Genomic DNA, 24,247 nt, shown 5'->3' on the forward strand with positions numbered 1-24,247 from the left:
AAGGCAAGTCGGGTGCCATGGGGAGTTAGCAGGGAGAAGGAGGCTCCAAGCCGAGGGGTGAGGGAAGGCTTCACGATGAAGAGTCATTTGGATGGGTCTGAAGGATGGGAAGGATTTTGATATGTGTAAAGAGAGAGGGAGGAAGGGTGCAGAGCATCTCAAGGGAAGAAATAACAAAGGCATAGGCCAGGCAGGCGCAGTGGCTCAGGCCTGTAATCCCAGCACTTTGGGAGGCCGAGGTGGGCAGATCACAATGTCAAGAGATCAAGACCATCCTGGCCAACAGGGTGAAACCCTGTCTCTACTAAAAAAAAAAAAAAGCCTGTAATCCCAGCACTTTGGGAGGCCAAGGCGGGTTGATCATGAGATCAAGAGATCGAGACCATCCTGGTCAACATGGTGAAACCCCGTCTCTACTAAACATACAAAAAATTAGCTGGGCACGGTAGTGCGTGCCTATAATCCCAGCTACTCAGGAGGCTGAACCAGGAGAATTGCCTGAACCCAGGAGGAGGAGGTTGTGGTGAGCCGAGATCGCGCCATTGCACTCCAGCCTGGGTAACAAGAGCGAAACTCCGTCTCAAAAAAAAAAAAAAAAAAAAAAAATATTAGCTGGGTGTGGTGGTGGTGTGTGCCTGTAGTCCCAGCTACTCTAGAGGCTGAGGCGGGAGAATCACTTGAACCCAGGAGGTGGAGGTTACAGTGAGCTGAGATCATGCCACTGCACTCCAGCCTGGTGACAGAGCGAGAGTCCATCTCAAAAAAAAAAAAAGAACAAAGGCAAAAAGTTGGGCAAGGGGCAGAGCATGTTCTGTTTACTCATTCAGCAGATACTCATCGAATGCCTGAAGTGGCCAGAGAGCAAGACAGATAGTCCTTCCTATCTTAATGGAGCTTCAAGTTTGGAAGGGGAGACAGGGATATAACAAGTGAACAAAGAGCGAAGTGGAGGGGCGTGCAGTCCAGCCTGGCAAAAAGGAAAGATCTTGGCCAGAGGGCCCAGGAGTCCCATCAAGCCACACTCCCTGAGCTCTGTACCTGGGAATACATTCTCTCCATCCTCTGTCCTTGACAGCCTTCAAATGTATCTTTCACCCTCTTTTGTCCCCAGATGTATGGTTGCAAACCCAACTGTGTCCTGTATGTGGACCTTCTTCAGGAGACACAGTGGCCAGCCAGACAAGGCAGGAATTTACTGGAACCATGGCCACTGGCTGTTCCAGTCCCCACCCTCATGCAGCCTGGGCAGCTGCAGTTCCCATCTCAGCTAGGTTTGCAAGAGGAGGGAAGATGGCAGGAGACTTGAGGATTTAGCTCAGGACTTTGGCTTTATCCTGCTGGCAGTTGGGGATGAGACGAGTGCTTGGCGGCAAGGTCAGGAAGTAGGATGATATTTGGGGTTCACCCACGTGGCGAGGACGCTGAAGCTGCCGAAATGGATAGGGCCATCAAGAAAGGGACTTGCGTGAGAAGAGGCAGGACTAAGACTTTTAGAGTTTTCGAGGGAATAGAGGAGGCAACAAGGGAGAGAAAGGGGTAATCACAGAGGCAGAGTCCAGAGGCAGGCCAGGGAGGAGAGAATTCCTAGATGGGGGAAGGAGGATCAACAAATCCAGCGGTGCTTCTGAGCAACCGAGCAGGGGGAGAACGGAGGGAAAGTCACCGGTTATTGCCAACTTCCCGGGGGAGGTAGTCCTGGCCAAGCAGATGGGTAGGTTTCTATACAACTCATATAAATCCCTGGGCACCTACCCCAATTTGTGATGATGATACAAGAGAGACCTCCAGTATTCCCGTACGCGGAAAGGCACTGGGAGTAGAGAAATTCTACAATGGGAATAGAGAAATTGTGTCCACACTACCATGCTCCCACTTCCAAGGCTCTTATTGAAAACGAGGGAGTCCAGCCAGGCACAGTGGCTCATGCCTGTAATCCCAGTATATTGGGAGGCCAAGGAAGGGGGATCACTAGAGCCCAGAGTTCAAGACCAACCTGGGCAACATGGCGAAACTAAAAAAAAAAAAGAAGATGATGGTTGGGTACAGTGGCTCACGCCTATAATCCCAGCACTTTGAGAGGCCAAGATGGGTGGATCACCTGAGGTCAGGAGTTCAAGACCAGCCTGGCCAACATATAGTAAAACCCTATCTTTACTAAAAATACGAAAGTAGCCAGGCATGGTGGCACACACCTGTAATCCCAGCTACTCAGGAGGCTGTGGCAAGAGAACCACTTGAACCCGGGAGGCAGAGATTGCAGTGAGCCAAGATCGCACCATTGCACTCCAGCCTGGACAGCAAGAATGAAACTCTGTCTCAAAAAATAATAAAAAAAAAAAGAAGAAAATGAAGGAGTTCTCTGTTTGGGGCTCAGCTCTGTCCAGCTCTTTGCAGCCACGTGAAATGATTTATCTGCCTGTGCTAACTGGCTCTGATGGGGGAGGCTGAGGCGTGTGGGATGGGGAGAGGTCCCTGAGGGTCTAGAGGAGGCTAGTGGGAGGTGATTTGGTGGCAGCTGCCATGGCAGTGAGCTTCGAACAGGCATTTCACCCAACTCATCTCACAGATCTGTGCCGCCTCAGAAGTGTCCTGTCTTGTCTCTTCTCACGGAACTGTACAGGTGAGTGCTGCCTCCCTTTTGTGCCTGAATTCTTGCCTCCCTACACATTTATCTTGGTCCAAGGTTCGCTTCCTTTCTTCATTCGCTTGTTCCTGTATTCCTTCATTCACACTTATTAACTGAGCATCCATTATGTTCTAGGCGCATTGTGCTAAGCGTTAGGCATATGGTAATGAATAAAACAGATGAGGACTTTTAGCCTTTATGATCCAATGGGAGTCCCTAGCTATTAAATAAGCCACCTACCTCAGAAAGTAATTACGATTGTATTCAGTGCTGGAAGGGGAAGAACATCCAGAGGGCTCTGAGAGCCTGTATCTGCAGGACTGATTTCAGCAGAAGGTTCGGGAAGGCCTCTCTAAAGAAGAAACTGTAGGGGAGGGAGAAACTTCCCCTTCACCCAATGAAAGTTCACTGAAAAATCACTGACAAAAGGCAGAGATCAACAGGAGAAAATCATACATATTTATTTTGATGCCAGAGTCTTCATCTTCAGGATGAAGACCCAAAGATACAGAGGAAATGGTCCATTTTTACACTTGGGTTCAACAGACTATGGAAAAAACCACGCAGAAATACAATTGGACAAAAAAGATCTGAGTCGATGCTACGGACTGTGGGAACCAGCAAGGCTTCCGTTTCGGTTCTCCTGGGCCTCTCTGGGCAGCACTCCTTTCTCCCATGGGACGGGGGAAGGGGATCTGGTGACCTGCAATCTAACAACGTAGGTCAAATAATTTCCTTATGTCCAGTTTTTACATTGAAAGATTGGGGGTAGGAATTAGAAAAAAAGACTTTTTTTGAGACGGAGTCTCACTCTGTCACTCAGGCTGGAGTGCAATGGCGTGATCTCGGCTCACTACAACTTCCACCTCCTGGGTTTAAGCAATTCTCCTGCCTCAGCCTCCCAGGTAGCTGGGATTACAGGAGCCCACCATCATGCCCAGCTAATTTTTGTATTTTTTAGGAGAAATAGGGTTTCAGGCTGGTCTTGAACTCCTGACCTCAAGCGATCCACCCTCCTTGGCCTCCCAAAGTACTGGAATTACAAGCATAAACCACTACCCGCTGGGCCCAGAGTAATATTTTTAGATTTTGTGGCTGGCTTCAGGGAGAAAGGGGTTCTGGTTTCTACGACCCACCCTGGGGAAGAGGGATTCTAGTTTCTATGGCTAGCCTTGGGGGAGAATGAGGGGCCAGAGACAGGCGCAGGTGAAGGTCAGAAAGAGTCTTTTGCTTCTGAGACCTTCATTTCAGGGTACTGTTTCTGTGAGCCCCTACACAATCATTACACTGAGACCTTAAGGATTCACAGGAATTTCTCTAGTGAGAACAGGGGGAGAAGTATTGCAGGAATGTGCAGAACCTGTGCAAAGGTTCTTGTCCTTTGAGCTGGAAGAGGCTTGCCCTGTTTGAGAAACTGAAAGCAAACTGGTCAACTGGGGAGGAGGCATGGGGAGGAGAGTGGCCCCGGGCACCAGCTCTCACAGGGTCATGCAGACCCGGTTAAGGATTTTGGACTTAAACCATTGGAAGGAATTAAGTAGTAATTGAGTCAGATGTTCGCTTTTATTTATTTATTTATTTATTATTATTATTTTTTGAGATGGAGTTTCGCTCTTGTTACCCAGGCTGGAGTACAATGGCACGATCTCAGCTCACTGCAACCTCCACCTCCTGGGTTCAGGCAATTCTCCTGCCTCAGCCTCCTGAGTAGTTGGGATTACAGGCATGCGCCACCATGCCCAGCTAATTTTTTGTATTTTTAGTAGAGATGGGGTTTCACCATGTTGACCAGGATGGTCTCGATCTCTTGACTTCGTGATCCACCCGCCTTGGCCTCCCAAAGTGCTGGGATTATAGGCGTGAGCCACTGCGCCTGGCCAGACGTTCGCTTTTAAAAGATTCTCCTGGCCACAGCCTGGGAGTGTCTTGATAGGGGCCGGTGTGAACTGCCGAAGGCAGGCTTGGATTAGGGTGGAGAGGGCGAGAATCGATAGATTAGAGTATTTCAGAGGTAGAATGAACTCTGGGTGTCTTGCTTAAAATCTCACACATAAACATTATATTAGGCTTGGCTGGGAACATAAAAATAAAATACAGTAGGCTGGGCGCGGTGGCTCACGCCTATAATTCTAGCATTTTGGGAGGTTGAGGTGGGCAGATCACCTGAGGTCAGGAGTTTGAGACCTGTCAGGTCAGGAGTTAGAGACACTGTCTCTACTAAAACTATAAAAATTAGCTGGGGGTGGTGGTGCACACCTATAGTCCCTGCTACTTGGGAGGCTGAGGCAGGAGAATGGCTTGAACCTGGGAGGTGGAGGTTGCAGTGAGCCTAGATCGTGCCACTGCACTCCTGCCTGAGCAAGAGATCAAAACTCTGTCCCTAAATCAAAATAAATAAATAAATAAATAAAATACAGTAAAAATAAAAAGAATGTGTCAGCGGCTTAACACAATAAAGATGTGTTTCTCACTCAAGCAAAACCTGATATAGTTAAACAGGGAAGGGAGGTTGAAGAGGAGGGTTCTGACTCACACAGTCACTTGGGGACCCAGCTGACACCACCATCTTGTGATGCCACCATCAAGACACATGATATGGCTGGCACAGTGGCTCACACCTATAACTCCAGCACTTTGGGGGGCGGAGGCAAGGGAGGATCCTTTGAGGCCAGGAATTGAGGCCAGCCTGGGCAACACAGCATGACCCTATCTCTACAAATTTACAAAAAAAAAAAAAAAACCCTAGCTGGGCATGGCGATGCACCCCTGTATTCCTAGCTACTTTGGAGGCTGAGACTTAACGATCTTTTGAGCCCAGGTGTTCAAGGTTATAGTAAGCTATGATTGTGCCACTGCACTCTAGTTTAGGAGACAGAGGGAGAACCTGTCTCTAAATAAACAACTAAAAATAAAAAAGACCCGTGGTATTCCCCAGAAGCCGGTCCTGAGAAAAGGAAATGAGTGCATATAGCTTATAAGAAGTTGCTTCCGGGTAACCCTGCAAGGAACAGAAGTGATGCTGGAGAGGGAAGAAAGCCAGCCAAGAGTAGAGCCGCCAGCCAGTTCCCACGTGGGCAACCAGAGCCCGATCCCACCGGGGAGCTGGGGAGAGCATGACACCAGTAACCGCTCCCCAGGAAGGAGGAGGGGGCATGTCTCCACCAATCTCTGATTGTCACCAGCTGGGGCACTAGCTGGGCACCTCCAGGTTGCCTTGGGCCAAATATAAACCACATTTGCTGTTGGCTCCTGCCTCCTCCACTGCCCCAGTCTCTGGATGCTCCAACAGCTGCTGGTTGAAGAGGGCGCCCATTGGAGCACCCACACTCACACTCTCCTATGCAAATGGGGCATTTTCCTAAAGCACGGCACCCGCTCTCCTCAGGAGCCTCCTTTGCATGCTGCTTTCCATGACACCCCTAACTCCTCCAAGCCAGAGAGGACTCACCAGCTGTGCCCTCTGGGTACCTGGACTACAGCCCCAAGGCAAGTGTACATCCCACAGTGGTGACCATGGCCGAGTTTGCCACCACACTCCAAAATGTGTGCGCTATTCTGCTTTTTAATTTATTTAGTCATGACCTGGGAGTTATAGGGGAGAGATGGAGAAGACACTAAGTACTGATAAATGGACCACCGAAGACCCCTACTGAAGTTCAGTAGAACCATGGGCCCCCAGGAGTCCACCGCCTAATGTTCAGAACCTGCGAATATGTTACCTTCCATGGCAAAAGGGGCTTTGCAGATGTGATTAAGTTATGGATTTTGAGATGAGGAAATATCCTGGATTAGTCAGATGGGCCCCACACGTCCTTATAAGGGACAGGTAGAGCCAGTTGCGGTGGCTCACGGCTGTAATCCTAGCCCTTTGGGACACTGGGGTGGGAGGATCACATGAGGTCAGGGGTTCCAGACCAGCCTGGCCAACGTGGTGAAACCCTGTCTCTACCAAAAATCAATAATTAGCTGGGCATGGCGGCGCATGCCTGTAATCCCAGCTACTTGGGAGGCTGAGGCAGGAGAATCACTTGAACCCAGGAGGTGGAGGTTGCAGTGAGCAGAGATCGCACCACTGCACTCCAACCTGGGCAACAGAGTGACTGCGTCTCCAAAAAACAGAGAGGGAGAGGTAGGAGAGTGAGAGTCAGAGAAGGAGCTGTGACGAGGGAAGCAGAGGTTGGAGGAATGCGATATTACAAGCCAGGGCATGTGGGTGTCCTCTACACAGTAGAGAAGACAAGGACATGGATTATCTTTTAGAGCCTCCAGAAGAAACAGCCTGCCCACCATTTAATGTTAGCTGGCCAAGATCCGTTATAGACTCCTGACCTCAGAACTACAAGAGAATAAATAATTCATGTTGCTTTAAGCCACTGTATTTGTGGACATTTGCCACAAATACAGTAGAAATTAGCCACACCCAGCTAATTTTTTCTTTCTTCTTCTTTTTTTTTTTTTTTTTTGTCTTTTTAGTAGGAACAGGGTTTCACCATGTTGGTCAGGCTGGTCTCAAACTCCTGACCTCAAATGATCCGCCCGCCTCAGCCTCTTGAAGTGCTGGGATTACAGGCGTGAACCACCATGCCTGGCTGGCTTCTTGCTAAGAGAAAAACTTGACCATTGAGTGGAAGAAGCAAGGAGTGAGCGGGTAGGGCCCGGATGTGGCTTTGGATGGGCAGTGAGGTACAACGATGTTCCAGGAGAGCATCAGCACGGGGGAAGGGCAGTGTCCGGGAGCCCAAGGGTGTCCCTGTGTCCAACAGCTTGGGCCACATTAACGAAACATACCACAGACAACAAACATTTATTTCTCACAGTTCAGAAGGCTGGAAGTCTGAGATGAGGGTACCCAAGGCTGAGTTCTGCCTTCTCACTGTGTCCTCGAGGGGTGGAGGTCCAGGGTCCAGGGTCCCTTCTATAAGGGCGCCAATCCCATTCAGGAGGGCTCCACCCTCATGGACTAATTACCTCTCAAAAGCCCCACCTCCTAATGCCATCGTGTTGGGGCTAGGACTTCAACAGATGAATTTGGGAGGGGACACGAACATTCAGTCCATAGCTCCCCAGGTAATCTTGAGTGGCTTCTGCGCCACTGACAGTGAAGCTTGGGGGCACCTGCCCCAGCCCCTCCATCCTTCAGAAGCAGAGCTTCCTAACATTCCTCACATCCGTCATGGAGACGATGGCATTGATATACAACACTGGGCCACAGGGAGGGAACCAGGAGATGTTCGTAGGATGCCTGGTGAAAAAAAAAAAAAATTACAATTTATTTATCTTATATAATTATGATAAGAAAAAATGAAATATAAAGTATTAGGAAAGATTTGTGTAAAACATCCAAATGAAACCTCCTAAACTCAAAATGAGAAATGAGCTTGATTCGGTGAGCACAACTTTTTAATTTCAGATTTTTTTTTTTGCATGAAATGACCACAAGCAATTCCTATTCAAGGCTCTTTATTTTATTTCTTCATTTATATTTTTGAGACCGAGTGTCACTCTTTCACCCAGGCTGGAGTGCGGTGGATAGCGCCACTCCCATCTCCAGGATCTGCGATCTGTGGGCAGCATCAGGGTCTGCCTTGCGGTGGGACTGCTTGGGTTTCAGAGCAGGGTCCCTGTTGTTTCCTGACAGGCGATCTGAAGCATAGCTGGGTGATAACACGGAGCTGTTCAGGGACTTTGTTTCCAACCAGAGTGCATCTAATCTTGTCTTCCTGAGGACGATGACTGCTCGGTGCTCCTTGACGTCCTGAGGCTGTATGCGATGAATGATTTCATCAGCAGCATAGCCACTGAGCACAGTCACGCTCCCTCTGTGCACCAGCAGTGGATGGCACCATTGCACTCCAGCCTGGGTGAGCTGATTCATTGCAACCTCCACCTCCCGGGTTCAAGTGATTCTCCTGCCAAAGCCTCTTGAGTAGCTGGGATTACAGGCACCCAATGCCACGCCTGGCTAATTTTTGTATTTTTTTTTATTTTTGGAGACGGAGTTTCGCTCTTGTTACCCAGGCTGTAGTGCAATGGCGTGATCTCGGCTCACCACAACCTCCGCCTCCTGGGTTCAGGCAATTCTCCCGCCTCAGCTTCCTGAGTAGCTGGGATTACAGGCACGCGCCACCATGCCCAGCTAATTTTTTGTATTTGTAATAGAGACAGGGTTTGGCCGTGTTGGCCAGGCTGATCTCAAACTCCTGACCTCAGGTGATCCACCTGCCTCAGTCTCCCAAAGTGCTGGGATTATAGGTGTGAGTCACTGCACCCAGCCATTTTTGTATTTTTAGTAAAGACAGGGTTTTACCATGTTAGCCAGGGTGGTCTGGACCTCCTGATCTCAAGTGATCCGCCCATCTCACCATGCCAAAGTGCTAGGATTACAGACGTGAGCCACTGTGCATAGCTCATGAAGGCTCTTTAATGATGATTTCTTCAAATATTGGATAAACAACACCTACAAAAAGACTTAGCCCAAGTAGGTGATAGTTTTGGTTTGTTTGTTTGTTTTTGTTTTTTGAGACAAGGAAAAAATACAAAAATTAGCTGGGTATTGTGGTGCATACCTGTAGTCCCAGCTGCTCAGGAGCCTGAACTGGGAGGATGGCTTGATTCTGGGAGGCAGAGGTTGCAGTGAGCTGAAATGATGCCACTGCACAGCAGGCTGGGTGACAGAGTGAGACCCTGTCCCAAAGAAAAGAATTAACCCTCAATATTTACTCTCAATGACAACTGTAACTTTTTTTTTTCAGGCGTAGTGACAGGGTCTTTCTATGTTGCCTAGGCTGGTCTTAAACTCCTGGGCTCAAGCGATCCTCCCTCCTCGGCCTCCCAAAGTGTTGGGATTACAGGTGTGACCCCAGCCTGTAACCAAAATTCTTATGATAGTGAGAATAATTGATTGAGAATCTAATCAAACTGTCTTATATTGAGTATTTATTTTTATTTTTATTATGATTGTTATTTAGAGACAGGGTCTTGCTCTGTCAGCCCTGCTGGAATGCAGTGCTGTGATCATGGCTCACTGCAGCCTCAAACTCCTGGTTTCAAGTGATCCTCCCACCTTGGCCTCTGAAAACCACTGGGATTACAGATGTGAGCCACTGTGCCCCGCCTCAAGTATTTTAAAATAACACTGCACTTAGAATTTGCAGAATGTGTATATGTGGTTAGACCAGGCAGCGTGGGTGCCCCTAGAAAGGCACATTATCTACAAACAGGGAGCCATGTGCAATATACAAGACAGATTTCCAGGTGGCCCCCTGAAACCATCCCTCCTGGTTTCCTGGACCACCCCAGGCCCACCCCAACTCTAGAATCAGCTTATACCTGCTGTCGGCCATGCACGAGAACACTGTGGGAGATGTGCAGGGTAAGTCACCTCCATCACTGGACCTCCCTCATCCTGCCAGCCACCTATGGCATTCCCTGGGGAATCTCTGCAAGGTCTTCCAAAGGCTACCAGCCTGGGGGCTCCAATCGCCCCAGGCCCAGCCTGACAGCAAGGGGAGCAATATTCTTCCCCACTATATCTTATTGGCGACAATCCAGCATCTCCACCCAGACCAGCAGAACAGGAGCCTGATTCACCCAGAAGAAAAAGGCCAAAAAACATTTCCTGACCCCTCTTCCACCCCCCACGCCCACCCCTGTGAGAGGGCTAGCCTGGGTTCCAATCCCACTCCTCCACCTACAGGTGGAGTAACTCTCCCTTGATAACCTCTCCCAGCCCCAGTCCCCACCTCTGTAAAATGGGGACGGTAGTACCTGTCTCATGGGATTGTACGAAGGTTATGCAGGCAATGCATGTAAGTGGCTGGCACAGGGCTCCACCCAGGGCAAGCCTGAGTCAATGCTGGTCCTGGTCTGTGATACAGAGACCCTCAGACACAAAGACCACTAACATAGTCACACACATGCAGATACACAGACACAGAGGCCCAAAGCCACAGTGAGCTCACATGTGGGCACACACATGGGAGGCACAGTTCCGTCAGCCCCATGGAGATGCCCTAGCCCAGTCCCAGACCCCACCCCTTTTCACAGACAGGAGCCATCCAGCTGGAGCTGGATCTGACCTGCCCTTGGGAGAGCCTTGGGTATCAGAGGGAGCACGTTCAGCTCCTCCTCTTCGATGTGTCTGTGGAGGATGGCTAGCCAGGTTCCTGCAGGCACTCTGGAGGCCCAGATTCCAGGTATGAAACCCCATCATCCCACCTCTTTAATTCATTTCACCCCCTTGCTGTCAGTGTGCAGACACCTTTATTTTTTGACTGGGGGAGTAGAGGTGGAGCTAGGAAAGGATTGCCATCCACAGCCCACAAACACACAGGCACACCCACAGAGACACAGGCAGGCTGACACAAGGCCCCTGCAGCACTCACAGGCCACAGCTCCCACCCAGGCAACCCGTCAAATCCAAGACCTCTGCCTGCAAATCCAGAATGTTCCATTCTCTGCCATGTCCACATTAACACCATCCCCACCACCACCACCCCTGCCATCCCTTCTGTGACCAGTACCCCCACGACCACCAGCAGCCACTGCCACCGCAAAACACCACCATTGGTGAACTGATGGAGGAGCCCTCTGGGATTCTGATACAGCATGGAGGAGACCCCCAGTGGGAGGGGCAGAAGGAGGGCGACGAGCTTCCTAGGAGCCCAGAGGACAAGGTCCAGGAGCTCAGGCCTCTGCAGCAGCCATGGACTCTCCAAACTCCAGCCCTGCTGGAGAGTGTCTTCCCAGCCTGTGTCTGAGCCTGCCCTCTCCCGCCTCTCCCTCCCTCCCACACCCACGGAAAGCTGGTCCCTAGCAGGAGCTAGTGCTGGAGGTGGAGGCGGCTGCAGAGACAGAAGCCTAGGAGGGAGGGGCACAGCCCTGGCTGAACCCACAGGATTGGCCAATCTGCACTCTCTCAGCCAGCACCTCACTAAAGATTCCTCAAAGCGACAGTGACCTTAGCCTCTGCTCTGAGCTCTGCTGGTCCCAGCCAGGAGAGCCCGAGTATGAGGTGGGCACCCAGTGGGCAGGGTGGGCCACAGGGGCCTTCTTGGAGGCAGCGGTGAGTTGGGAAGGGGCGGCCGGGCCTCGCAGGGGGCACGATGGACAAGTTCCGGATGATCTTCCAGTTCCTGCAGTCCAACCAGGAGTCCTTCATGAACGGCATCTGTGGCATCATGGCCCTGGCCAGCGCCCAGATGTACTCGGCCTTCGACTTCAACTGCCCCTGCCTGCCAGGCTACAACGCGGCTTACAGCATGGGCATCCTGCTGGCACCACCCCTGGTGCTCTTCTTGCTGGGCCTGGTCATGAACAACAACGTGTCCATGCTGGCGGAAGAGTGGAAGCGGCCACCGGGCCACCGGGCCAAGGACCCCGCCGTGTTGCGCTACATGTTCTGCTCCATGGCCCAGCGTGCCCTCATTGCACCCGTCGTCTGGGTGGCCGTCACACTACTCGATGGCAAATGCTTCCTCTGTGCCTTCTGCACTGCCGTGCCTGTGACCGCACTGGGCAATGGCAGCCTGGTGCCTGACCTGCCTGCCCCCGAGCTCGCCCGCCTGCTGGCCCGGCTGCCCTGCCCTGAGATCTACGATGGTGACTGGCTGCTGGCCCGAGAGGTGGCTGTGCGCTACCTGCGCTGCATCTCCCAGGTGAGGGGGCCACATGGCCTCAGGCTGGGTCTCCCTGGCAGATCAAGGTCTCTCTAGGAGGACCCTATGCCCCCACCTCTCAAAATGGGGCCTCCGCTCAAGTGGAGCTCTGAGGGGTGGGGGCATCTTCCCAACTGAGGCTGAAGGCAGAGCCATGCATCTGCCCTCAGCCCAGGGCCATCTGGAGAACGTGCTTCGGCTCCCTCCATCCAGAGGCTTCTGGTGAGTGGGCCTGACCCCTGTCCTGAGGTCTCCAGAGTGGACCCACATCCCCATCCGGATCACTGAGCTTGGAACCTGGAGGAATTTGCATCCTTTCTCTCTTCCAGGCCTCTGCAGTGGTAAGGCCAGTGGGTGGCTAGGCCATTTGGGTACATTTCCCTGGCAAATGCCCCCATCTGGTGCTTCCCTGGTGGGGAGTGGGAGCTGAGGACCAGGGTGTCCTGGAAGAGGGCACATGGGTGAGAGAGATGCCCTGTTGAGATGTGACGGAAAGGGAGGTTGGAAGGCCCACTGACGGGGCAGCCAGAGTGAGAGTCCTCCCAGCCCTGCTCCCACATCCTCTGCCCCTCGGCGCTCACCCGTCCAAGCCTCTTGGGCCTCCTCCACCACCATCAGTGCTGTGTGGGGAGGACCGCCCAGGCAGCCTGCCCTCGCAGCTGGCAGACCAGGTGCCGTCAGGGAGAGGGGCTGGAGCCAGCCTACCTTGCAAGGGTTGGAGAAACATGCATACTCTGCCCTGGCAAGTCCAGACACCCCTGGCTTCCCGCTCTAGCAGGGGCGTCTCTCCTGGGAGGCCGCCATCACCACCCAGATAGCCCTGGTGAATGTCACACTCTGAACATTCAGACTGAACTCTGCTTCCCTCTCCTCCCAACCTGTGCCTCCTCTCCTGTGGACACTCATCCCATCATCCCCGGCCTCAGGGCTTGGCCAGCTGTCCCTCCACCTGACCTTTAAGCTGCCACATCATAAGCTGAGTGGGCCCCAGAGGCCTATACATGTTTCATTTGGCCTTCAGAGACTAAATTCTAGATTCAACTTTAGAATTTGTTGGCATCTTATACAAACCAGAATGGGCCGGGTAAGGTGTGGCTCATGTCTGTAATCCCAGCACTTTGGGAAGCCAAAGCAGGAAGATTGCTGGAGCCCAGGAGTTCAAGACCAGCCTGGGGAATATAGTGAGACCCTGTCTCCAAAAAAAAAAAAAAAAAAAAATTAGCCGGGCTTGGTGGCACATGCCTGTAGTCCCACCTACTCAGGAAGCTGAAGTGGGAGGATTGCTTGAGCCTGGGAGGTTGAGGCTGCAGTGAGCTGTAATTACACCACTGCACTCCAGCCTGGGTAACAGAGCAAGACCTGCCTCAAAAAAAAAAAAAAAAAAAGTAAATAATAAAAATAGGAATTTTTCACATAAAAATCAGATTTCCAAGCTGGAAATCCAGAAGGTCCAGCCCCACCAGGCCCACGTGTACTCCCAGAGCAGCCTGGGGTGCCCATGGCCTGTGCACATGCTCAGCGGCTCCCCACCCCATCTGCTCTGTCATGACCTGCCCGGCCCCATAATTAGCATCTGAGTTTTCCCTCAGCCCCAGTCTTGATCTGCCCAAATGTATCTCTGTGTGGCTGGGGCCTAACCCTGACGTGGGGGCCAGGGGAGCATCCTGCCCCGTGCCCTACAGTGAGCTGACAGAGCAGAGCTAGAACCAGGTGCAGGGTGCTCTTCCGCAGAGCTTGAGTTCTTGCCTGATTCACCTCCATGACCCCTGAAGCCTCAGCTCAGAACTGACACAGAGGAGGCGCTCACTTGGCACTGGTGACAATACCAGGAGCCAAAGGAGAGGTTCAGGACTCAGAGGAAAAAGGGCCACTATGGCCTGGGGAGATCAAGGAAGGCTTCCTGAAAGAAGAGACACAGTAAGTAAGTGAGGGCCTACTGGCACAACCATAAGGTTAATAGTCACTGAAGACTGGGTGCCAGGCACTGTGCTAGGCTTATCACATTCAGTCCTCACAACACTGAGATAGTTGCTACCACCAGCTGCGTTTTATAGGTGTGGAAACTGAGGCACAGAGAACTTGAGTGCTTTGCTCCTGAGCAACTAGTAATTAGTGGAGACGGCATTCAAACCCAAGCAGCCCAACTCTAGGGTCTGCCACTTAACTCCTGCTCCCGGGGTGCCACGTCAGCATGGTGGGTGCTTTACCCATGTGATCTTCTTTCCATGAGGTGCACTTGTTTCCATTATTTCAATTTCTATGCCCATTTTACAGATGAGGAAATAAAGGCCAAGCGGCAAGCTCACTTGCCCAGTTTATGCTCTTTGCCCTAGAGGCGATGGCATAGAATGCTTTGGGAGTCAGGCCGGGTGCGGTGGCTCATGCCTGTAATCCCAGCACTTTGGGAGGCCGAGGTGGGTGGATCACCTGAGGTCGGGAGTTCAAGACCAGCCTGATCAACACGGAGAAACCCCGTCTCTACTAATAATACAAATTAGCCGGGCGTGGTGGTGCATGCCTGTAATCCCAGCTACTCAGGAGGCTTAGCAAAAGAATCGCTTCAATCCAGGAAGCAGAGGTTGCGGTAAGCCAAGATGTGCCTTTGCACTCCAGCCTGGGCAACAAGAGCAAAACTCCGTCTCAAACAAAAAAGAAAGAGAGTGCTTTGGGAGTCTGAACAGGCTCTGAGGCCCGAGGCCAGTGCCCAGTGACTTTCTGTCGTCTCCCCACAGGCACTGGGCTGGTCCTTCGTGCTGCTGACCACACTGCTGGCATTCGTGGTGCGCTCCGTGCGGCCCTGCTTCACACAGGCCGCCTTCCTCAAGAGCAAGTACTGGTCCCACTACATTGACATCGAGCGAAGGCTCTTTGATGAGACATGCACGGAGCACGCCAAGGCCTTCGCCAAGGTCTGTATCCAGCAGTTCTTCGAGGCCATGAACAATGACCTGGAGCTGGGTCACGCCCACGGGGCAATGGCCATGGCCCCTGCTTCCAAGGCTGCCCCCATGCCCCCTGACGGTGGGGAGGAGGAAAGGGAGAAGCTGCGCGGCATCACGGACCAAGGCGCCATGAACAGGCTGCTCACAAGCTGGCACAAATGCAAACCGCCTCTGCGGCTGGGCCGGGAGGAGCCACTGCTGATGGGCAATGGCTGGGCTGGGGGTGGGCCCCAGCCTCTGCGCAAGGAGGTGGCCACCTACTTCAGCAAAGTGTGAGGCGCAGCCGGCTGAAGAGGCAGGAATGGGGATCTGAGCCCACGGCCCCTCCAACCCCCAAACCGGGGGGAAAAATGAAGGCTTTCAGTGCTGGGCACTAGCCCACACTCCCTGGCACACGCCTGCCCATAGCAGGCAGGATATCTGGAACTGGAAGGGGATCTCACACCCTCAGCTATGACACTGCTCTGGATGGCCCTGGGGCAGTGAGTCCATGAGCAGTATTAGTCTAAAGGAGTCAGAACTATCATGGCGGACATAGGGACCGATGGCTCCACTCTGCCCAGCCCTTCCCAGGCTGATGTTCACTGTGTCCTCCCAGGTTCGACAGACATCCCTGCCCCAGGGTCCACTTTCATCTGTGGCTTTTTAGGACCTCTCTTCCTTTCTGCTCAGGGCTTGGGGAGTGGGAAGCATCCAGGCATCTCACGAAGTGGGAGCCCTCTGATTTGGGCAAGCATGTCCTAGGTGAGACTGAGTGGGCTGGGGCAGGCCCATAGGGACATGACGCACAGCCCACCTGGCGTGACACACCTGGGGTGACAGGCGATGAGATGCGATGTTAGAAGCTAGGTTCACATGGGAGAGGCCAGAGTGTGTGGTCACTACAGGGTCACATGACAATTGTCCAGGTGGACTGTCTGTTTATTTAGCACCAAGCACAAAAGTCCTCGTAGAGGGGTCATTGAAGACTACCCTAATGCCCCCTTCACATCCAGGCCTCGGGGAAATCAGACCACCCCCAAGCCTTGAGAAGTTAGACACAGAAGCTGAAGTCTCTCCATTTTTCTCAAAGACCCCACCCCTTGGGAAGGGAGTTCTGAGAGGCTAAAAGGAGCTCCGAGGCTCTAGCCCAGGTGGTATGAGGGTGGAGGAGAGCAGCGTAAACGGGAAGCAGCTGATTCCAGAGTGGGACAGAATTGGGTCAAATGCTGTCTCTACCACTCACAAACTCTGTCCCTGGGCCAGCTGCATCACTGCCTATGCCTTAGTTTCTTCATCTATACAATGGGGGTGAGGGCCTTCCCGTCATGGCGTTGCTATGTGTAAAAGTACATGGCACATGGTAGGCACCCAGCACATGGTAGCTCATGTGTTTGCTGATTTCTGAATCCAAGGATGAGAGACAGCAACACAAACACTCGAGCTTCCATCTTTTTGGGGAGGAGGAAACAGAGGTCCAGGTAGCTTTCTCAGCACGCCCTCAGACAGTTCTGAGACCTAAGTCCCAAGCATCTAAGAATTCATTTTGATCTTGGCCATGATTCCATCCTTTCTTATCCATCCTTCCCTCTATTCCCACTTCTGAGGTCCAGTTTCCCTCCTTTTAATTATTTGGGAGGAGCTGCTCAGATCCTTGTGGGCCGAGGTGGGCCGGGAGGGCTCTTCCAGGAGGTGGGACTTGGTCTACGCCCTGAAGTGGAGGAGGATTCGGATGAGCAAAAACAAGGTGTGTGTTGGTGGGCGGGGGCGCTTCCAGTGGGAAGTGAAGGCTGGGAGGTATCAGAAAGTACAGATGTGAAGGAGAGCAAAGCTTTAGGTCAGGCACACCTGGGTTCAAATACAAGCACTGCAGGACCTGTGGCAAGTCACCTAGCTACTCTAAGCCTCAGAGTGTCTGTCTGTAACATGGATATTAGAAGACCTGATTGGCCGGGTGTAGTAGCTCATGCCTGTAATCCCAGCACTTGGGAGGTCAAGAAGGGAGGATCACTTGAGCCCAGGAGTTGGTGACTAGCCTGGGCAACATAGCAAGACTCTGTCTCTAAAATAAGAAGAAGAAGAAGATTTATAATATTTTTTTAAATGAAAAAATTATTTTTTAAAAAAGACCTGCTTTTCAGGATTGTGGTGAGGATAAAGGGAAATACCTTTTAGGGAAGGATCTGGGACTGTGTTTGGCACATGCTGGGATCTGAAACAAACAAATAAACAAGCAAACCCTGGTACGTTTTCTTTCCTTCCTACATGTGGTCAAGCCCAGCTCAGGAAGGCAGCTCCACCATGACGGAACCAAGAGCACTGCAGCGCTGGCAGCTGTCGGGAGTCATCTCCCTCCATGCTAAGGTTAACCAGCCTGTCCCTAGGCCTCTCCTCTGCAGCGTTCCTGACCCGTGCGCTTCAGCCCGTATCTTGTGCACTCCCACAGCTGGGGAGCTCAAGACCATTTTTAGGAACAGGCTGGGCAGCTCTGATTATTACAAAGGGCTTCCTTCAGAAACCTGCCTCCTTGAAATTTCCACCCACCAGTTGGAGTTCTGCCTGCAGGCCCCGGGGGAATCCCTAGGCTCCTGAATTCAATCGTCAACCCTTCAGGGATCCGAAGCAGGTCCCGGGAGTTAGCTATGGGTCAAGGAGCTGGCCGTGGGGATGGTTTGTCCAGTCAGTGACAGGACCGCTCTGAGGGAGAAGGGCCGTAAGCGGGTGCGGGCCTGGCCCAGAGCATCCCGCGGGGCTCAGCGTGGGACTGACGGCCCCCTCCCCTGACCTTCTCAGGGTCTCCTTCGGTAGCTTCTGCCTGGCGTGGGGTGCTCTTGAAACTGTCATGGGGGGCAGGTCTAGGCCGGATCTCCCCAATGCTTCCACACCCCCAAGTGGCCCTCCTGGCCGGCTGGTCCCCCGAGTCTCCTCAGGTTGTGGAGCTCGGCAGGGTCCGGGTCCGGGCTGAGGGCGGGGCCAGCAGGGCCCAGGGGCGGCAAGGGGCGGTGCGGTGGGACATGCAGCAGCTGCCGAACAGGCAACTCAACCTCCTCTCGGCTCCCCTCCTCTCGCGCCGCCCTCGCCCTCGGGGCCCGCCCTCCTCTGCCTGGTGGCGCCGGGAGGCTGTTTTTCCACTCACTGGCGCGCAGACTCCATCCCGCCGTTCTCGTTTCTCTTTTCTGAAGTTAGACTAGTCTGAAGCCGCCACCAGCCCCAGGACCCCTGCAGAAGAAAAGCGGGAGGGAGTGGCGGAGGGCCTGGCGGCGGCGCACAGTAGGACAGCTGCCCTGCACGCCCTCCTGGAGGCCACCTGGAGAGTCCGGCCTCAGGAGGCCACAGCCACAAGTGCCCACAGCTGGCCCCAGGTAAGGAAGGGGCCCTCCCTGGGGTGCGCCAGGTGTCAGGGGAGCATGGTAGGCCCGGTCCCACGCTGACCTCGAGGTTCCACGCTGACCTCGAGGTTCCACGCTGCCTCGAGCTGAGGTTCCCCCCACCCCGTGGGAGAGGGAGCAGTCCCGCCTCTCCCCCAGCCGCCGGTCTCCAGTCGTGACTGATGGTGAAGGAGGTCCCACTGGGGGTCTGGATGTGACCCGTCCCTGGCCTGGGGTCAGTGGTCTCAGAAGAGGGCCTGACCCATCCTCTGCTCACCACCCACCCTGTGCAAGTATCTGGTACCCTACTTTGAGCCAGTTTATGAACCCAGGAGCACAGGGAGCTAATAGGAGCCTAGACGCCTAGAAGGGAAGAAGATGGGGGAGAGGGGACTGACTTTAACCCATTCATCCCCAGCAGTGATGCAAACTGGCTTTCCCAGGAAGTTAGACTGGAAACCCCTGGCTGTGAAGTAGGGGAAGAATCAGATTCCTCCTCTCCTCTTCCTGTTCTTCCTGGTCCTCCTCCCCCAGATTCTTTTCTTGGAGTCCGCATGGCCACATGGCTCTGCCTGAGCCCATCTGGCAACCTTCCTTGGCAGGGACGGAAGAGGTGATCTAGAGCTGAAGCATGGAGGGGAACAGGGACAGGTCTCTCGGTGTCTGCCACTCACCCCATCCCTCCACTGCTTCCTCTGGCATAGGGAGTTTTGTTTTTCACCCTCCAGATGGGGAGGACATGGGGCCACACCCTGGCCTGTCTCAGGCTTGTGTGGGTGGAGGCTGGAAAGGGAGTTGGGATAAACTTTGCTGTTGCCTGAGGCCATGGCCGCTTCCTGGCAGGTTGCCAGGGTCCGCTGCAGCCCAGACCAAGGCAGAGCGATCTCAATCTCCGGAAGGGCTGGTGGCACTGCTCAGCTTTTGCTCTCACCCAGGCTTCCGGTTGCTGGCAGTCGAGATGGAGCAGGGCTGCTGAGAGGCTGCTGGATAGGAGAGGGGTCACAGCTGCAGAAGAGGAGGTGCTCCGGGACACTCGTGGATGAACTCCGCAAGGTCAGTAGCATACAGAAAAAAAAGGGTTCACTCAGCGCAGACTCACCCTTGTCCACTTCCCAGGTCTCCGTAGGTTAGAAGTCCTGCTGGGGCACCCCTGTATTTGCTTGGCCTCAGCAAGGCACTTCATCCTCTTCAGGTCTCAGTTCCCTAATCCTTGCAGGCAAGAGAATTGTCCCCACCCTGAAGACAAGACAGCGTGGGAGAGATGGAGGGTTTCACACAGAGCACAATCAGGCATCTTTGATTCTTTTCTTTCCCTCCAACATCCCTAGGAGAGAGCAAGAGTCAGGATGATTTATCCTCTTTTCACTGAGGAGGAAACTGAGGCCCAGAGAAAAGTCATGAAGTGTGATGAGACCCTGAGGTCCTTGCAAACTCCAGAGGTTCTGGCATCTTGCTGTGCTCGCCCCAGCCCACACCACAGGATCCAGTCTGAGACCCTTAGCCACCAGGACACCTACTCTAGCTTTTACACCCTCAAGGCTGAGGCCCTGAGGACATGCCCTGGATTCAAGGAGTCCCAGACCCCTCAGCTAATGTGTGCCACCTGGAATCCCAGGGGGGAAGCTGGTCAGCACCCCACATTCCCTAGCAGCACAGGCCATCCCCAAGCCCTACCCCAGGAGAAGCTCGTGGTGGCAAAAAGATCCTGAGCATTTGAGGCAGGTCACCCAAGCCTGAATCTCAGTCTGCCTCTCATCTGTGACCCTGGCAAGTCCCTCACCCTCAGGAAGCCTTCACTTTCCCTAGTGCACGGTGGGCACACAGCTCAGTGTGGGACTGTGAGGATGGGAAGTGAGGAGTGCAAAGCGCCTGGCGCCCTGGAAGAACTCCATCAACAGTGGCAACTGTCACTTCCCCAGGCCCCCGCACTCCTTCCTTTCTCCTCAGCCTGGCCACACTAGCATCTTCCTCAACTCCCGGTTTTCAGATGGAAACACTTATGGGTCATCTGCTCCACAGGAAACACCAGGCCAACCACACAGTTGGGGATGAAATAGCACAACCACGCCCTGCTGTCCAGCGCTCCCCAGCTCACGCCCCTTCCTAGTCCCACCAGCAACCATCAATCCCATCTCCTCCCACCTCCTCTCCTGCAATCCACCCTCCACGACCGTCACCATGGCAGCCCTGATCGCAGAGAACTTCCGCTTCCTGTCACTCTTCTTCAAAAGCAAGGATGTGATGATTTTCAACGGGCTGGTGGCACTGGGCACAGTGGGCAGCCAGGAACTCTTCTCTGTGGTGGCCTTCCACTGCCCCTGCTCACCGGCCCGGAACTACCTGTATGGGCTGGCGGCCATCGGTGTGCCCGCCCTGGTGCTCTTCATCATCGGCATCATCCTCAACAACCACACCTGGAACCTCGTGGCCGAGTGCCAGCACCGGAGGACCAAGAACTGTTCAGCCGCCCCCACCTTCCTCCTTCTAAGCTCCATCCTGGGCCGAGCGGCTGTGGCCCCCGTCACCTGGTCTGTCATCTCCCTGCTGCGTGGCGAGGCTTATGTCTGTGCTCTCAGCGAGTTCGTGGACCCCTCCTCACTCACGGCCAGGGAAGAGCACTTCCCATCAGCCCACACCACTGAAATCCTGGCCAGGTTTCCCTGCAAGGAAAACCCTCCCAACCTGACAGACTTCCGGGAGGAGGTCATCCGCAGGCTCAGGTATGAGTCCCAGGTAAGGAGCTGTGCAAGGGAAGCTCCTCTTCCCTAGTGGTGGCTGAGGTCTGTGGGAAAGCACTGGCGTTAGGTATCAGAGCTGGTTAACTGGTGCACGGTAGGGCAAGGGCCAATTCCAGACACATAAGAGAGAGTCTTAGCAATTTTTTTTTTTTACAGTAAATCTCACTTGTATATGACCACATTAGTTTTAAATATTAAAGGAACATTCTTCTGGCTCACACTAGTCCTCAATTCCAATCACAGATAGGCCACTTACCCCAGCCAGACTGAGTGTGGGCCCCCACAAGCCACGCCAGAAACATCTGTGATGGGGCCTTGACAGTGGAGTGTGGCTGGCTCCGGGATGAACACATTCCTATCTTAGGAAGGGCCCAGCCCAAATACTGAGTCAGCCTCAAGTGTTGACTTAAGGGAAGTCCCTTGGGTCAGGATGGGGTGTTGAGTCAGGAAGATGCAGTTGCTGTCCTGAGCCTAAGCTGGGCTCTGAAGGAGAGGAGGTTGGTCAAGGGAGAGAAGGCAAGGGAAGAGAACTGGGCAGTAGCAGAAAATCTCAGCAGAAAGCATTAACTTAGAGAAGCAGTGGGTGAGGGAGAGACAGGAAGGAGCACAGGTTTTTTTTTGAGATGGAGTCTCTCTCGTCACCCAGGCTGGAGTGCAGTCATGCGATCTCCGCTCACTGCAACCTCCACCTCCAGTTGAAGTGATTCTCCTGCCTCAGCCTCCTGAGTAACTGGCATTACAGGTGTGTGCCACCATGCCCAGCTAATTTTTCTATTTTTAGTAGAGACGGGGTTTCACCCTGTTGGCCAGGCTGGGCTCGTGATCTCAGAGGAACACAGGTTTTCTAAAAGGTTTTTTCTCTGAGTAAATAAGAAATGTAAACAGAGGCTGAGCATGGTGGCTCATGCCTGTAATCCTAGCACTTTGGGAGGCTAAGGTGGGTGGATCACTGGAGGTCAGGAATTTGAGACCAGTCTGGCCAATATGGTGGAACCCTGTCTTTACTAAAAATACAAAAATTAGCCAGGCGTGGTAGCGGGCACCTGTAATCCCAGCTACTTGGGAAGCTGAGGCAGGAGAATCACTTGAACCCCGGAGGTGGAGGTTGCAGTGAGCTGAGATCACGCCACTGTACTTCAGCCTGGGTGACAGACCAAGACTCCGTCTCAAGGAAGAGAAAAGAAACATAAACAGAGAAAAGGGTGGATACAGCACCAGAGCTGGAAGATGATAGACAAAAAAAATGATACTTACTGGATGCTGATCAAATGCCCCAGATCTCTGTACCAAATGGTAAAACAAAGATGACCTTGCTTTTCCTTGCCCTCCAGGCAAGCATTTCAGACAAGCACATGCATGACCTCCAAACATGGCAGATGGTGATGATGAGAGGAACCAGGCCATGGGGGATTCAGGGAAGGCACAAATGCTCCCAGAGGGGCCTTTGAAGGCTTCCCAGAGGTGGTATCTAAGCTTAGCCTGGCAGGTTGAGCTGGGGTTTTTTTTTTTTTGACGGAGTCTCACTCTGTCACCCAGACTGGAGTACAGTGGCACAATCTTGGCTCACTGCAACCTCCACCTCCAGGGTTCAAGCGATTCTCCTGCCTCAGCCTCCCAAGTAGCTGGGACTACATGCATGCACCACCACACCTGGTTAATTTTTTTCTATTTTTAGTAGAGATGGGGTTTCATCATGTTGGCCAGGCTGGTCTCGAACTACTGACCTCAGGTGATCCGCCCACCTTGACCTCTCAAAGTGCTGAGATTACAGGCATGAGCCACCACACCCTGCTTGGTGTTTGATGGGGTGAGATGATGGCAGGGGAAGGAGGTGACCTTAAGGTTGAAGGGGTGGCAACAGAAAATACAGGCTAAGAGCAAGGAGAGCGTGAGTTAAAGGGGGTAAGGAAGCAATGGAGTCACAGCCAGAGGGGCCTGCTTCCCTTACACCAATGGAAGTTGCTCCTTCTCCACTCGCTCTGAGAGGTAGGGCCAGGCAGTTCCTCGCCCCTCCTGAACCCTGCCCGTTCTCTGGCCAGCTCTTTGGGTGGCTGCTCATTGGCGTGGTGGCCATCCTGGTGTTCCTGACCAAGTGCCTCAAGCATTACTGCTCACCACTCAGCTACCGCCAAGAGGCCTACTGGGCACAGTACCGCACCAATGAGGACCAGCTGTTCCAGCGCACGGCCGAGGTGCACTCTCGGGTGCTCGCTGCCAACAACGTGCGCCGCTTCTTTGGCTTTGTGGCGCTCAACAAGGATGACGAGGAGCTGGTGGCCAACTTCCCAGTGGAAGGCACACAGCCGCGGCCACAGTGGAATGCCATCACCGGCGTCTACTTGTACCGTGAGAACCAGGGCCTCCCACTCTACAGCCGGCTGCACAAGTGGGCCCAGGGTCTGGCAGGCAATGGTGCGGCCCCAGACAACGTGGAGATGGCCCTGCTTGCCTCCTAAGGAGCTGCTTCCCACCCCCTTTCCAAATGGCACGACTTGGTCCCAAACTGAACCCCACTGCTTGCTCACATCCGTATCAGAAGAGGATTTTTAAAAAACCATATCTTCTTGGCTGGAGGAAAGGACCACAAGGCAATCTGGGGGTGCAGAGAGACCCAGCAGACAATGGAAGCCCCAGCCAGCAGGACTGGTGACAGTGAAGCTCACCAGCAGGCTCCTTGATGGTACCGTGTGTAGTTAATGTGTCTAGCTGCATAGGGACACCCAGTGCAGCATATGGCCCTGGGAAGCAGCTTCCAGTGCATGCCTCTGGCCTTATTTTATATATTTAAATTTTTGATAAAGCTTTTCTTACTAAAAGGACTAGCCTGGTGTCTGTGTGATTGAATGGGCCATGCCACAGGAGGCTGGTGGTTATGGGGCCAGGCCCAAACCCCACGCCCTGTGTTAGGGAAGGGGACAGGACTGAAATGGACCACAGG

At 53.3% G+C, this 24,247-nt stretch overlaps 2 protein-coding genes across 3 annotated transcripts; both read left to right on the top strand.

The window, feature by feature from the left end:
* The first annotated feature begins 11,579 nt into the window (after window positions 1-11,579).
* CALHM1 (calcium homeostasis modulator 1) lies at window positions 11,580-17,271 on the top strand. Its single transcript, XM_012439536.2, has 2 exons — window positions 11,580-12,282; window positions 15,015-17,271. Exons 1-2 carry the CDS (start codon window positions 11,731-11,733, stop codon window positions 15,498-15,500), a joined length of 1,038 nt encoding a protein of 345 aa, XP_012294959.2. The 5' UTR covers window positions 11,580-11,730; the 3' UTR covers window positions 15,501-17,271.
* Window positions 17,272-18,329: 1,058 nt separating this feature from the next.
* Window positions 18,330-24,129, top strand: CALHM2 (calcium homeostasis modulator family member 2). 2 transcript variants are annotated; one of them, XM_021673002.2, is made up of 4 exons: window positions 18,330-18,565; window positions 19,507-19,624; window positions 20,559-21,304; window positions 23,349-24,129. In XM_021673002.2, exons 3-4 carry the CDS (start codon window positions 20,750-20,752, stop codon window positions 23,763-23,765), a joined length of 972 nt encoding a protein of 323 aa, XP_021528677.1. In that variant the 5' UTR covers window positions 18,330-18,565; window positions 19,507-19,624; window positions 20,559-20,749; the 3' UTR covers window positions 23,766-24,129. The 2 variants fall into 2 exon arrangements, with proteins under 2 accessions (XP_021528677.1, XP_021528676.1); XM_021673001.2 differs by having other exon boundaries at window positions 20,591-21,304.
* Window positions 24,130-24,247: the final 118 nt, after the last annotated feature.

The sequence above is a fragment of the Aotus nancymaae genome, unplaced genomic scaffold, assembly GCF_030222135.1.
Source record: "Aotus nancymaae isolate 86718 unplaced genomic scaffold, 86718_ANA_hifiasm-v0.15.2.pri h1tg000010l, whole genome shotgun sequence".
Lineage (NCBI taxonomy): Eukaryota > Metazoa > Chordata > Mammalia > Primates > Aotidae > Aotus > Aotus nancymaae.